At 40.2% G+C, this 14,394-nt stretch overlaps 1 protein-coding gene across 2 annotated transcripts in view; it reads right to left on the reverse strand.

Annotated features, from left to right (window-relative positions):
- SNX29 (sorting nexin 29) overlaps positions 1-14,394 on the reverse strand; it is a 587,367-nt gene that overhangs the window by 534,201 nt on the left and 38,772 nt on the right. The window contains exons 4-5 of one of the 2 annotated variants that reach the window (XM_032460769.1): positions 8,693-8,839; positions 3,369-3,491 (exon numbers count right to left, since the gene is read on the reverse strand). In XM_032460769.1, coding sequence (XP_032316660.1) covers positions 3,369-3,386 — 18 coding nt within the window. In that variant the 5' untranslated portion in view covers positions 3,387-3,491; positions 8,693-8,839. The remainder of the gene's footprint in view (positions 1-3,368; positions 3,492-8,692; positions 8,840-14,394) is intronic. The other variant, XM_006190981.3, reaches the window with a different exon arrangement.

Raw genomic sequence — 14,394 nt, forward strand, 5'->3', positions numbered from 1 at the left:
AGTCTGTTTAGCCACCTTTCAAATACTCAATAGCCACAGTATAGATACAGAACATTACCATCACTGAAGAAAGTTCTAGTGGACTGTGCTGGTTTAGAGATACGCATGTTTTGGTACATCATGGGCCCCTAGTATAAGCCAAGTATAGAACTAAGAAACAGCAAGTACTTCCAATGCTGATGGAAAAATGGGCTAAGAGTTAGACCTGGTATGTGGGTCTTCAAAGGATGGTTCTCAATAGATAGTCAAAGCCACTTTGAATTATACTCCACTTTATCTTCACTCGTGGACTTGGGTGTCATCTCTGTGTACATTTTCGATCTAGCTGAGTATCAAATTGAGAGCTGGAACTCTAGATAGGGTTTCTCAAAGTGTGGGGGCTGGACCACTGGCAACCGAGTGACTTAGGATGCTTATTTGAAAAGCAGAATCCTGGGCCCCACACCAGAACTGCAGAGCCAGAATCACTGGGACGTGAACCCAGGCAACTGCATTCTTCATTAATTCCCTGAGTGATTCTCTTATAGACTGACATCTGCAAACACGGCTTAGACACTGGGAGCTGGGAAGTAGAAGAAGTGATACGCTTCCACACAGCTGTAATTATGAAAAATAGCAGGTTATGTGAACCAGTTTAAGCAACCTACTTCATGTCGCTGGGTCACTGCTTTCTGTGCTCTTGCTGCCTCCTAATAAAGGAGTGTGCATTCGCATGCTTGCTGTGCCATCACCCTGCAGTACTTCTAGTCAGCCTTTAAAGCTCAACTAAGAAACCACCACCTCTTCCAGGAAGCCTCCCCAACTACCCATATGTTCCCTCCTTTAGGCTACTTCACCTTTTACTTTGTTGATTAAAATATCAATAATACTAGCTTTGAGTTATGGACCTCTTCTGCTGTCCCAGGCTCTGTGCCAAGAATTCTACCTGGATTCGTTCATTTAAGCCTTGCAAATAAGCCCATTTTACAGGGAAGGAAGTTGAGGTGCACAGAATAAAGTAACTTGCACAGCTGAACAGAACCAAACTCAGGCAGGTGTGTTTAATCCAAAGCTGACTGCTCTTCATAATTATACTGTATTCTAGGTGCGCTTATTCGTCATTATTAGCATGTTTCTACCACAACCAAGAAGCCCTTAGGAGCGTGGACTTGGCTTAGTCGTCTATGGCTGCCCAATGCCCAGCACAGTGACTGGCATATAATAAGTGATGAGTATTATGTGCTGAATAATTAAATTACAATGGAACATAGAGATCCCTTGGGTCTCCTTGTCTCCCCTTTTAACTGCAGGCACGTTGATTGTAAACATGACTAAAGGTGAAGAGCAGGGGAGAGAGAGAAGCAGGAGACAGTGTGTCTGCTTTCACCGCTCACACTCCCTCTTCTCTCCCCGAAGCCTCTCTAGCAACCTCTCCCCTCAGCCACCCAAGCTATCAACCAATTCTGAGGTGTCACAAGATCACACTTGACTTAAACCCCAGGCTGTCTCGTATGTCTTAGAAAAATGCATCTTATCCTCCAGTATCACTTCTCACATCAGACCCTGTCACTTAAGACTCCACGGGAAATCCTACAGACTCTCCAGCTTCTCTCAACACCACCCCCACCCCTTCTGCTTTCGCTCATTTGGGTGTATCTTTACTTCCTCTCTGTACATCAAATTATTGACTGATTTTCCAAAAGGTCTGCACAGGAAGTCTCAGAGCGGGAGATAGAAATTTTACATAGACATTCTAAATTGGCTGTCCACCTATTATGGACTGGGTGCCATTCAAAATCACCAGTGCCCTGCTGTGCCCTCCGTATGAATTCTGATGTCCTCTGATGACCCTTATCAACACTCTCAAGCCATGCATCATGACTTGGATGCATCCCTAGAGAGCAAACACGGCAGGGTACTCATTGTCTGGGGCTACTGCTCCCTTGGACTATTTTCAGGGACTGGATCAGATGTCAGTTCAAGGAGTTGGCAATTCTAGCTCTTTAAATTCCCTCTACAACTTTCCATAACACCAACTTTGCCTCCTCACGCTCTTCAGAAGTGAAACTCATCAAGGGCTAAGACCGCAAAGGTCAGCGGCGGTTTCCCGAAGCCTGGGGTGGGACAGGAATTAATTTTAGGAGGAACATGAGAAGATTATGTGTGATCAAGAGGCATGGGAATTAAATAACATTGAGTCACACAGTGAGATAATTATTCTCCGTTCAATTACCCTTGGATTAGGTAAAGAAGACATTCACAGGGGGAATTCTACTCTGTCTCGAACACATCTCCAAGCTTGCTAACCTCCATTTCAAACAAAGAGAAAGTGGGACTTCAAGCAGGTAACAGTAGCTGGCCGAAATGTAAGAACATTTTATTTCACTTGCGTGTATTAAAAAATTATTTTCTTTTCATGATAAGGGACACGTTTTCTATTTACTGTAGCCAATAAAGTCTCCTATGAAAATAAATTTGATTAAAAGGGTTGTCAGTTTAAAGAAAAAAATGTGAAGTAAGTGACAGTAGACATGGTAAATGCAGGTGGCAAAAAAGAGAGGACTGAAGCCGGGGTCCTGGTTTGGGGTCAGACTGGCCTGGGTTGGAATTTCAGCTCCGCCGTTGGGTAGCTCCAGGATCCTGGCCCAGTTACTTCACTTGTGTTAGGGGATAATCCATCCTCACTGGCATAGTTGCGTGGATTGAATATGGAAGCACAACACCAAGTAAGGCATCTGACTCACAAAAACAGCCTATTCCGTGGCTGCTCTATGATACAACTATTGCCCCACCTACTCCACACTGCATTCTGGGTGTCCGGTAAACACTCAGAAGTCTGCTCACAAGCATCCGTCCCTGGCCACGTCAGCAACACAGAAAAGGCTATGTCTGGATGAGTCCTACACTGACACACATAACTTCATCTCTTCTGTAGTCATCCATCAATGGACTCTCCCAGCTCTTGACCCTCCCTCCCAAGTGCTGACAGCCCGATCTTTTCATTCATCCCTTCATTAATAGGACACATACTTATTAAGTGCCTGCTACGCACTGAATGTGGAAGCCAAGGCCACAACTCTCAGAGCACCTCCACTCCCGACGCATGCAGATGAGCAATAATCAACAGAAGACACAGGGGGAGGCTATAGCTCAGAGGTAGAGTGCATGCTGAGCACGCAGGAGGTCCTGGGTTCAATCCCCAGGACCTCCAGTAAAAATAAAAAATAAAAATAGTAAGAAAGAAAAGCAGAAGACACAGATATGGGACAATTCAGATAGTTTGTGCTCAGTCTCCTCTCGAGGAGACTCGAAGAGGACCCTCGCTGAAAATATATGAGAATAGAAAGAAGAAATAAGATGGCTTTTCTCTAGCTCAGCGTGGAACTTACATGTCTGGTGACTGACATTTTTGCCACTGTATATGTCAGCGAATGACCACAGAAGTGCTCCGTGTATTGATTTGAGGGTTACAAATAAATTCCAGCGAGTAGTCGAATTCGCAAACAGAGAATCTGCAAATAATGAGGATTGACTGTAAGTCAGTGTGATGTGGTAGAGAGTGAGGAGGAGAGGGTATCAATTTTCAACTGGGAATCTCTCTGAGAAGGAAGTAACATCTCTGAAACGTGAATGATGAGAAGCAGCCAGTCATGTGAGGTTCAGGCAGAAGGAGCAGTAAGAATACAAGACTTGAGGAAGAAAAAAGCTTGGCGGGTAGGAGAATCAGAAAGGAGGTCAGAGTGGCTGAAGTGTAGAGAGCAGCCTGTGATGGGATGAGAGGCAGGAGATGAAGTTGGAGAAATGAGGTTGGAGGCGGGGGTTGGTCTTGAAGCCCACATAGATCCCAGCCCAACACCTATATAAAACTCAGATTTTCCACCAGACAAAGGTTTCCTTCCAGGCCACCCCAATGGTCTTACCTTCAGCCCCTATCTTTGAAGGACCCCCCCAGGTAGCCCTGGCTGGTTCCCCCTGGAAACCCAGGTCCTGCTCTTTCTCTAACTTGGGCATGCTAACAAGTAGGAAGTCTTTTCTTACATGTAACCTAAATCAGTCTTGCAACAACTCAAATCCATTTTCTGTTGTGCTAACTTAAGTAATAATATAGAGGAGTTACCATCACAGTCATATTCCTTAACATATTACAATTACCACTTTCTGAGCACAAGCAATAGGCTAAGAGCTTTAAGGGAAAAGGCTCAGAAAGGTTAAGGAACTTGACAAAGGTCATACAGCTAAATGCTGTGGAAAGATTCAGACCCAAGTCTATCTAACTCCAAGTTGGACTTCTATTAAGTTCTATCTACTTTCCTCCCCTGGCTCTTCTTAAACTTACAGATTCTCAACACTTCTCTTTATGGATGGTTATAATAACCTGATTTATTTATATACAAATGACTGGGTGATTTACCTTGTTCCTCATACCTTGCCCTGTACAGGGTGAATCAAAAGTCAGTCTCTATAGCTTATTATTATTTGCAAGGTTTGTAATCAGCAAGAGTGATTTCAGTGGATGACAGATGGCATGTTAATACTATTTAAATCTTAAAAATGGTATATGCAAAACAACATTTGTTAAATGAATGACAAACCAAAAAAGATCAGAATGTGATCTGCTAGTTTGCCTCAGGGGACAAGTGTCCTGGCATCTGTCATGCTGTGTCCATGTCACGAGTGTCTGTTGTTCAGAGTCCACATGCTAGCGTTTGTTATTTTTGGCTATCCCACATCCATCCTTTCTATGCAATAACACATCGATTTCTGCCTGGGGAAACACCTTGGTGGGTGAGTAATCCTTTTCTTGCTGGGAAGCAGGCCCAAGAGAGCACCGTCCACAGCCCACTTCAGCTGGGGATGTAACGAGCACTTGGCCAATGAGCGGCTCTATCTCTGGATTCCAAGTCTTGAGAAGAGGTGAGGGGGATGCTGGTGTGCTGACCAGACTGTGCTAGAGGCAAGTGGCTGTCCTTGGCGTTTTCTGGGTCTTGGTCCTCTGCCATTCCCAGGCCCAGCTGGGGATCCAGGCTCCCCCAATTCAGCAACCACCACAGAGCCTTCCAGTAAAGGTCCTTCTGCACAAATCAGGCAGAGGGGGTCCAACAACTGACACTGTCATAGAAGAAAAGGTCTGGTCCTGCCTCAAGAGCTTGGCAAATGACTGCACATTTATAAAGTTTTAAGTATGTGTGTCATTTAAAAAACATTATTTACCCTGTTTTTTCAAAGAAGTGCTCTATTATATCACTGCAACTGGGACACAATGCAAAGTCTCCACTTTCACAGAGCAGGCAATGAACAAATAAACATGTAAAATAAGTCATATGTTAGGCGGTTATAAATACTCAGGAGAAGGCCTTTCTAAGTCATCCCTTAGGTTGAGATCTGTAGGAGGTAAAGGTGTAAGCCCTCCCAGTGGAGGAAATAGCAAGTGCAAAGGCCCTGAGGTGGCTGTACTCTTGGCAGGTTTAAGGACGAGCAAGGTCAGGCAAGATCAGGCAAGATCAGAAAGGTGGCAGGAAGCTAGGCAATGCAGGGCCTTACAGGCCATGAGAAAGATGTCGACATTTGTCTCAGGAGATGGGATCATCTCACACAGCATTTTAAACAGAGAAATACTGAGGATAACATCAGCTTTTGTGCAGAGAGTAGACGATGGGGCAAAAGTGGGGAGCTCTGATAGATGGCCTTTTAAATTTATACCCCATCCTTCTCCTGCCCCACTCCCTTCTTGACATTCTTTCTATTCCAAGAATGAACTATCTTATGCCACTGTCTTTGGGGGCATGAGTCTGCATTCCTGAGAAGCCTGTAGGTAAATCCAACGTGATAAAAACCTGAGAACCACTGACCCATGTATGTTGAGAATAGAGTCTTTGAGTACCAGGGAGGGGAACTCTGTTCCAAGAGTTGCAAGAGTGAGGAATTACATATTTAAAAGGATGAAACTGGTGCTTTGTAATTCACAGGATGAATCTCTCATTTTCTTCCAACCTCCACCTTCACCCATCAGTGTCATCCTAGACTCTGTGATGGGTCCAAATTGACTGCTATTTGATAATATAAGGGAGGAAAAAAAATCTTTTCTCTTCTTACCCATCTTAGGTTCTCTGGCTAGGGCCCTGTCAATGAAACTGACCAAAGGAAAACTGACAAAAGAAAAACAAATATGTACATTAGCACACGCATCAGGCATGCACACAGGAGCAATCAGCAATGAGTAACTTAAAGAGGTGGTAAGAACTCAGGCTTGAGCAGCATCTTAACAAAAGAACAGTACATCTTTAGAGAAGTGACAAGATAAAGTAAAAGGACTTGGAGCTTCCAGGGGGAGTAAATTGTGGTGGGAAGGGAAATATATGGGGAACTAAGGGTAAAGAAGGGCTAGTTTTTGGCAGGTTTGTTATGTGCAGACAAGGTTCTCCAGTGATTAACCGCTGTCCTTCTGGTGGTGGATTGGGTGGGAACACATTTACAAATTTATATCCTGCTTTTAGGCAAATACAGGGAGGACAGAGACTCAGTCATTCAATTTTTCCAAGCTTCCATTTTCTCCCTTTGACATGAAGATAGAACAAGCAGACTTTCAGGGCTGTTGTGACATTAAAGATAAATACATTGTGAAGTTATATGAAAGATAATAACCACATCATTCAGCAATTCTACTTCTGGGTATATACCCCAAAGAGTCAAACGTCAGGATTCAAAGATACTTGCATACCAATGTTCATAGCAGCATGCTTCACAGTAGTCAAAAGGTGGAAACCACCAAGTGTCCACCAACAGATGAATGGATAAACAAAATGTGGTATAAACCCACAGTGGAATATTATTCAGCCTTACAAAGGAATGAGATTCTGATACGATATGGATGAACCTTGAAAATATGCTAAGTGAAATTAGCCAGACACAGAAGGACAAATACTGTGTGATTCCACATATGAGGTACATAGCACAGGCAAATTAATAGAGAGAAAAAATAAAATAGAGGTTACCAGGGGCTGGGGGAAAGGGAGTTATTGTTTACAAAGTTTCTGTTAAGGATGATGAAAAAGGTCTGGAGATGGATTAATGGTTGCAGAACAATGTGGATGTACTTAATGTCACTGAATTGCACAATTAAAAGTGGTTAAAATGGTAAATTTTGTTAGGTATCTTTTACCCCAATTTTTTGAAAAGAAAAAATTAAAGACAATAATTATTTTTGTTAATAAAGTAGAATTGCTGTTTTACATATTTGTGTAACATACACATTATTTAATAGGCTAGCTGTGCAGCTTAAAACTACTGAACCTAGTTGGAGTTTTCCTCTTCCCACCTGTAACTACAACAAGGGGTCTGCAGAAACCTGCTGGTGCCAGGTTCTTAGGTATAAAACATAATAAGCAATATGTTAATAACTCAGGAATAATGAAGCCTGGTTTCCACGGAAGGAATCAGGGAAGGAATCAGCTCTGAGTCATCCGATTACTATCAGACTTTTTCTCTGTGCCCTTCATTGTGGGTCTTTTACATTCACAAAGGGGATGTAATGAGATAATCATTAGCACTGAGACAGCTATTTCAAATGTAAATCAATAAGCCAGTTGAACTTGAGGACTGCTGCTGTTCAGATACCTATCAGTGGCCAAGCTCTGCTAACACAGGGAGAGAGTTGGGCCATGCTGGGTGAGGAAACAGGCAGTTCTTAGGGTGGTCCTCATAGTTTCATTCTGCTTCTGGGGGACAAACCCACTTACAGGGAACCCCGGGGTAGGGGGTCAACAATCTTTAAACCTCCTGGATTTTGGTCATGAAGGGCACCCAGGATTACAATCAGCTAAGAGCTCTGAATACAAACATTTCCTTCAGATGAATGGGCAAAAAAGATTTACTCACAGAAGTCTCTCTGTCTCCAACTCCTGGAGAAACCAGAACAACTGGTTTTTGTAGCTATTCATTGGGAAGGCTGTTAACACACAGCAGCTGGTAAGGAAGCCAAATTTCAGCACAAGAACTGATCGGCTGACTTAGTTGGAGTTCTCAGGCTCAAAGTCATTGTGATCACGTTGGCACCACCAAGTTTTAACAATATTGTAAGCAGATAGCATAGGGGGTCCCAGGAGAAAGAGAACCGGGCATGGCTTTCTTGACGTAAGAGAAGCTATTTTTGGTCTAAGCCATTTTGTGACCACAGTGCTTGCCCTTGAACGGGTCTCAGTAATTAATAATCTTAAGGGAACTGAGGGAGTGCAGGAATAAAGGAAAAGCAGCCAAGAAACAATATTTTAGTGATAAAATGCAGAGTCCTAGCTCCTCCTCAAGAGATTTACATAACAATCTGATACAGTCTTTGAGCTCTGCAGGAATGAAGGACCGCACCCATTGGAGGATGGAAAAGTGATGTTAATGGTGTGACTTCAATCACCTAAAGCTTGGACTCTGGACCTTGGCCCCAGTTCTATGCTGAATTCTCCTCTGCTCCAGCCCCTTCATGAGTGTGCATGAACCCTTGGCTTAAAGCTTCCCCAATTTCTGGGTTGGGGGAAGTTTGGGGAGACTCTGCTTTGGGAAAGATCCCCAGTATTCTTACTTACTGCAAGTAATCCTTCCTTCTCTCACTCTTTGGTTTGACACCCAAGAGGTGAACCCAGTTTCTTGGCTAGTGAGTTTATCATCATCATCGCCATCATCATCATCATTATCATCATCTGCTGTCAATTCAGTCTCCTCTTACCTTTTAAATCTTGCACAGTTCAATCTTCTTTGTGAAGAATTGTTTATGTATGTGTGACTCATTGAGACTCCCTTTTCCTGCTTTTTTTCCTGCTCAGTGTCAGCTCTTAGGTCACTTCATTCCAAACTGCATTTCCATTAATCTAGACTTAAAAAACAAACAAATACCATGACATCTGGTATGGTGTCATGACTGTGAATATACTAAAATCCACTGAGTTGTACACTTTAAATGGCTGAATTGTATGGCATGCGAATTAAATCTCAAAACGCTGCTAAAAATAAACTGCATAAAATGAGAATGTCTAGCCAAAGGGCAGAACTGGTCAATTTACCACAGTGTTTGTTGCCAATTCTGACAAAATATTTGCTGGGTAAAGAAATTAAGCAGCAAGCAGTGTATTTTCTGTTCATTATTGCTACCTGGTCTGACATGCTATTCTGGTTCTAAATTTCTATGAATAATTCAGAGTTGGCTATAGTAAACAAGAACAAAAACTCTACTGAAAGCTTGTAGTACTGAACACTGTAATTGATTCCCCAACATCCATTTTTTGCTTTGGATAGATGATTTATATCTCGACCAGTGGTTCTCAAGCTTGGCCTCACACAGAGACCAAGGGATATAAGGGATATATTTAAAATGGATATATTTAAAATGCATCAGTGCCCATGTCCTATCCAGGACAAATTAAATCAGAATCTAGAAATGTCTTGTAATAACACAATTGAAAAGAATCTGAAAAGAAAAAAAATATATATATAATTATACGTATGTATAACTGAACCACTTTTCTGTACACCTGAAACTAACATTGTAAATCAACTACACTTCACGCGGGAGGGTATATAGCTCAGTGGTAGAGTGTGTGCTTAGCACTTGCAAGGTCCTGGGAACTGAAACCAGGACCTCCATTAAAAAAAGATAAATAAATAAACTTAATTACCTCCCTCCTTCCCCTCCAAAAAATGAACTACACCTCAATTTTAAAAATTTTTAATAAAAAATAAAAAATAAATTTCCTGTTTAAAAAAAGAAGAATCTAGAGATGGGTAGGGTTTAAAGTTCCCCCAGGCAATTTTAATGTACAACCAACAGTGCAAATCACTAGTTTAAGAGATCCACTTTCCACAGCAAGATACCACTTCATGCTCATTAGGATGATGATGATTAAAAAAAAAAAAACAGAACATTAAGTGCTGGTGAGGATGTGAAGAAACTGGAATCCTTGTGCATTGCTGGTAAAAATGTAAAATGGTACAGCCACTGTGGAAAAAAGTATGCTGGTTCCTCAAAATATTAAACATTGAATTATATGAATCTGCAATTCAGCTTTTTGGTATATACCTAAAAGAACTGAAAGCTGACACCTGAGCAGGTATTTGTATTTGTACACTCATGTTCATGACAACGTTATTCACAATCGTCAAAAGTTGGTGGCAACCCAGTGTCTATTGACTGATAAACAAAATGTAATATATTTAGAGTATATTTAGACAATGAAATATTATTCAACCTTAAGAAGGAAGGAAATTCTGGTGTATGCTACAACAAGGATGAAACTGGAGGACATTACGGTAAGTTAAATACATCATTCATCACTATAGGATTCCGCTTGTATGAGGCACCTAGGGTAGTCAAAGTCATAGGGACAGAAAGTAGAACAGTGGTTGCCAATGGCTGGAGGAGTGGAGAACAAAGAGTTACTGTTTAGTGGATCCAGAGTCTCGGGTCAGGAAGATGAAAAAGTTCTGAAGATGGATGGTGGTGATGGTTACACAGAACGTGAACACACTTAATGTCACTGAACTGTACACTAAAAAATGGGTGAAGTGGCAAATTTTATGTTATGTCCATTTTACCACAATAGAAAGACAGAGATATCTCCTTTTCAAGAAGGGGTAGGTGACCCAATCCAGGCCAATGACATAGGAGGAGATATCTCTTAAAGGGATTCTGGGAAAAGTTTCCTCACTCCTAGGAGACAGCTGCAGGATGAGATGCTCTCTCTTGCTTCTCTGGATGTGGTATCTGGAAATCTTTCTCTCATCTGGAACCCTGCAGCCATCTCGGGACCAGCCCAAGGATCAAGCCAACATCCAGGGCAGCGGACAGATGGAAAGATGTAGGTCACTGATGATGTCATTCAGCTATTGAACCAATGGGCTAACAAGTCAGTCCTATCTTAGGGTTTATAATTATGTAAGATAATACATTCCTTATGGTCAAATCTAGTTTGAATTGAAACTTCTGTAACTTGCTTCTGAAAGCATCCTGACACTTGTGCAAGTACTATCGGTATAACAAAAAGTTGGAAATAACCTAAAAGTCTATCAGTAGGGAAATGGGTAAAATTTTTTAAAAAGATGTATTAACATAGATGGAGTTACTCTATAGAAGTTCAAAGATAAATATGTGAAGTGAAAGACAGGTTTTGTATATTACATGTACATTTTGAAATAATACAATGTAGCTTTCATTGATTAGTCTGGTATATGTACATAAATATGTCTTTAAATAGATTAGATGGATCATATTAAATATATAATAGTGGCTGCCTTTTTTGAGGGGATAGAGTGGAATAGGAATGGGGATAAAAGAGGTGGCATGTATACTGAAATTGTTCTATTTCTGATCTTAAAACATGAAACAACATGATGAGATGTTAACAACTGACAATCTTTGCAATATATGAGGGTTTGTGATTCCTTGTATATTTTATGTCATAAAATCCTCAAAGGTGAAAAAAAATCCCCCGCCCCGATGCTACCCTTGGCCCAAACAAGTTTTTTTTAAATAAATTTTTTAATGCATGTCCTTTTATTTATTTATTTGGTGGGGGGAGGTAATTAGGTTTGTTTGTTTATTCTTAGAGGACGTACTGAGGACTGAATTCAGGACCTCATGCATGCTAAGCATGCGCTCTGCCACTTAAGCTATACTATGCACCCCCAAAGAAGTTCAATTAAGGAAGGCAGAAAAAACAATGTTTTGGTAAAGACTTGGGATCTGAGGCTAAAATCTGTGGACTCTAAGAGTTTCAGAAAACATGGCTTTTTACTAGTGTGAGAGTTTTTAACCTTTTAACTTTTTATTTTGAAGCAATTATAGGCTCATAAGAATTTGCAAAAATACTACAAGAGGTCCCATGTACCCATTACCCAGCTTTCCCCAATGATAACTTCTTACATAACTACATAGTACACTATCAAAACCAGGAAATTGGCATTGCCACTATACAATTAAGTAGACTCTGCACCTTACTGGGACTTCACTTGTTTAAACTTTCTTTTATTTTAAATGTCTTTAAGTTATAAGAGCAATTTGTTCATCAATGAATTAATGGATAAACAAGAAGTGGTACATCCATACAATGGAATACCACTCTGCCATAAACAGGAACGAAGTACCAACATGTACTACAACACAGATGAACTTTGAAAACATTATCCTAAGTGAGAGAAGCCAGACACAAAAGGTTATATATTGTATGATTCCATTTATGTGAAATGACCAGACTAGCTAAAGCCTAGAGATTAAAAGGAGATTGTAGGTTTTCAAAAGGGGTATATTCCCAGAGGAGGGTATAGCTCAAGTGGTAGAATGGATGCTTAACATTCATGAGGTCCTGGGCTCAATCCCCAGTACTTTCTCTAAAAAAAAAAAATGGGGGCATATTCCCATGGGAATGGGAATCATTCCCACAACAGTTATGGGTTTCCTTATGCCATGATGAAAATGTTTTGCAACAAGATAGAGGTGGTGGCTGCACAACATTGTAAATGCATTAATACCACTTAATTGTTCACTTTAAAATGGTCAATTTTCTATATGATTCAGCAATCCCACTCCTGGGCATATATCCAGAGAAAACTCCAAATTGAAAAGATACATGTATTCCAATGTTCATAGCAGCACTATTTGCAGTAGCCAAGACATGGAAACAACCAAAATGTCTATTGACAGATAATTGGATAAAGAAGATGTGGGGGGTGTGTGTGTGTGTAATATATATTATTATAATACATATTACATAATATATAATAATTGTATATTATATATTATATAGTGGAATACTACTCAGCCATAAAAATGAAATAATCCCATTTGCAGCAACATGGATGGACCTAGAGATTATCATACTAAGTGAAGTAAGTCTGACAGAGAAAGACAAATATCATATGATATCACTTGTATGTGGATTCTAAAAAAATTACACAAATAATTTATTTACAAAATAGAAATTGACTCACAGACATAGAAAACAAACTTCTGATTACCAAAATGGAAGGGGAGGGGGAGGGATAAATTGGGAGCTTGGGATTAGCAGATACAAACTACTACATGCAGAATAAACAACAAGGTCCTACTGAGTAGCACAGGGAACTATATTCTATAGCTCGTAATAGGCTATAATGAAAATACGAAAAAGAATATATATATATATATATATATATATATATATATATATATATATATATATATGCAACTGAATCACTATGCTGTACACCAGAAACTAACAAAACATCGTAAAGCAACTATACTTCAATATAAAAAATTTAAACATTAAAGCAAATTAAAAAATAAAATGGTCAATTTTATGTTATGTGAATTTCATCTCAATAAAAAATGTTTAAACCAATCTTCTGGTTGTAGGAAAATCCAAACATAAAAATGTAAGTAAAAAATTATATTTTCTTCTTCTCCCAGCTGCTGTCCTCCCCACATCCAATCCTACCCTACAGATATATCTTCCATTAATTGTTTAATATGTAACTGTCTGCACTTTCTAAAGCTTTATAACATACAGAGAGATACACATGTTTCCCTCTCTCCTGAATGTTTCTTGAGCACTTAGCCAGGCAGTGTTGTAGGGGATGGGAAACGGCAATGGTGAAGAAGACAGACTGATGGAATTAATTTTCTAGTAGGAGATGGGCAGTAAGCCTGGGAATGAATAAAAATTTCAGGTTGTGGTAAATACTGTGAAAAAAATAAAAGGGGGTAAGATGGTAGAGAGTGATATGGGTTGGTGGAGGGTTCAGGTGGCTAGGAGAGGTCTCTGAGCTGAGGACCCAACATCTGAGCTGAATGACAGCAAGCTAGAAAGGTGAAGATCCAGGAAAAGATCATTCCGGGGAGAGGATAAAGCTAGATATGTTTACAGAAATAAGCCTGTACTAGGTACACTGATCCACTATATATTCTACACATTCTAGATAGCTTTTTCCCCTATTTTACCATATATTATACATGTATTATCATGTTGGCATCTAGTTTGTTTCACTCTTCTTTAAAAAAATTTAATACAATTATTAAAGGTTACTGTCCATATACAGTTATTATAAAATATTAGCTATATTCCCCCATGTTGTACAATACATCCTTGAGCCTGTCTTACACTCAATAGTTTGTACCTCCCACTCCCCACCCCTACATTGCCCTCTGCCCTGTAACCACTAGTATGTTGTCTGTATCTGAGTTTGCTTCTTTTTTGCTATATTCACTAGTTTGTTATATGTTTCACTCTTTTTAATAGCTGCCTGTTATTCCATAATATTGATGTACTGCCACTTATTTAACCATTTTCCTGTTGATGGACATTTAGATTGTTTCCAGTTTGGAGCTATTGCAAAAATGCTGGAAAGAACAACTTTCGTGCTCGTATTTCTGAAGAAACCATCTTAAGAAATGGGACTGCT

The sequence above is a fragment of the Camelus ferus genome, chromosome 18 (assembly GCF_009834535.1).
Source record: "Camelus ferus isolate YT-003-E chromosome 18, BCGSAC_Cfer_1.0, whole genome shotgun sequence".
NCBI lineage: Eukaryota > Metazoa > Chordata > Mammalia > Artiodactyla > Camelidae > Camelus > Camelus ferus.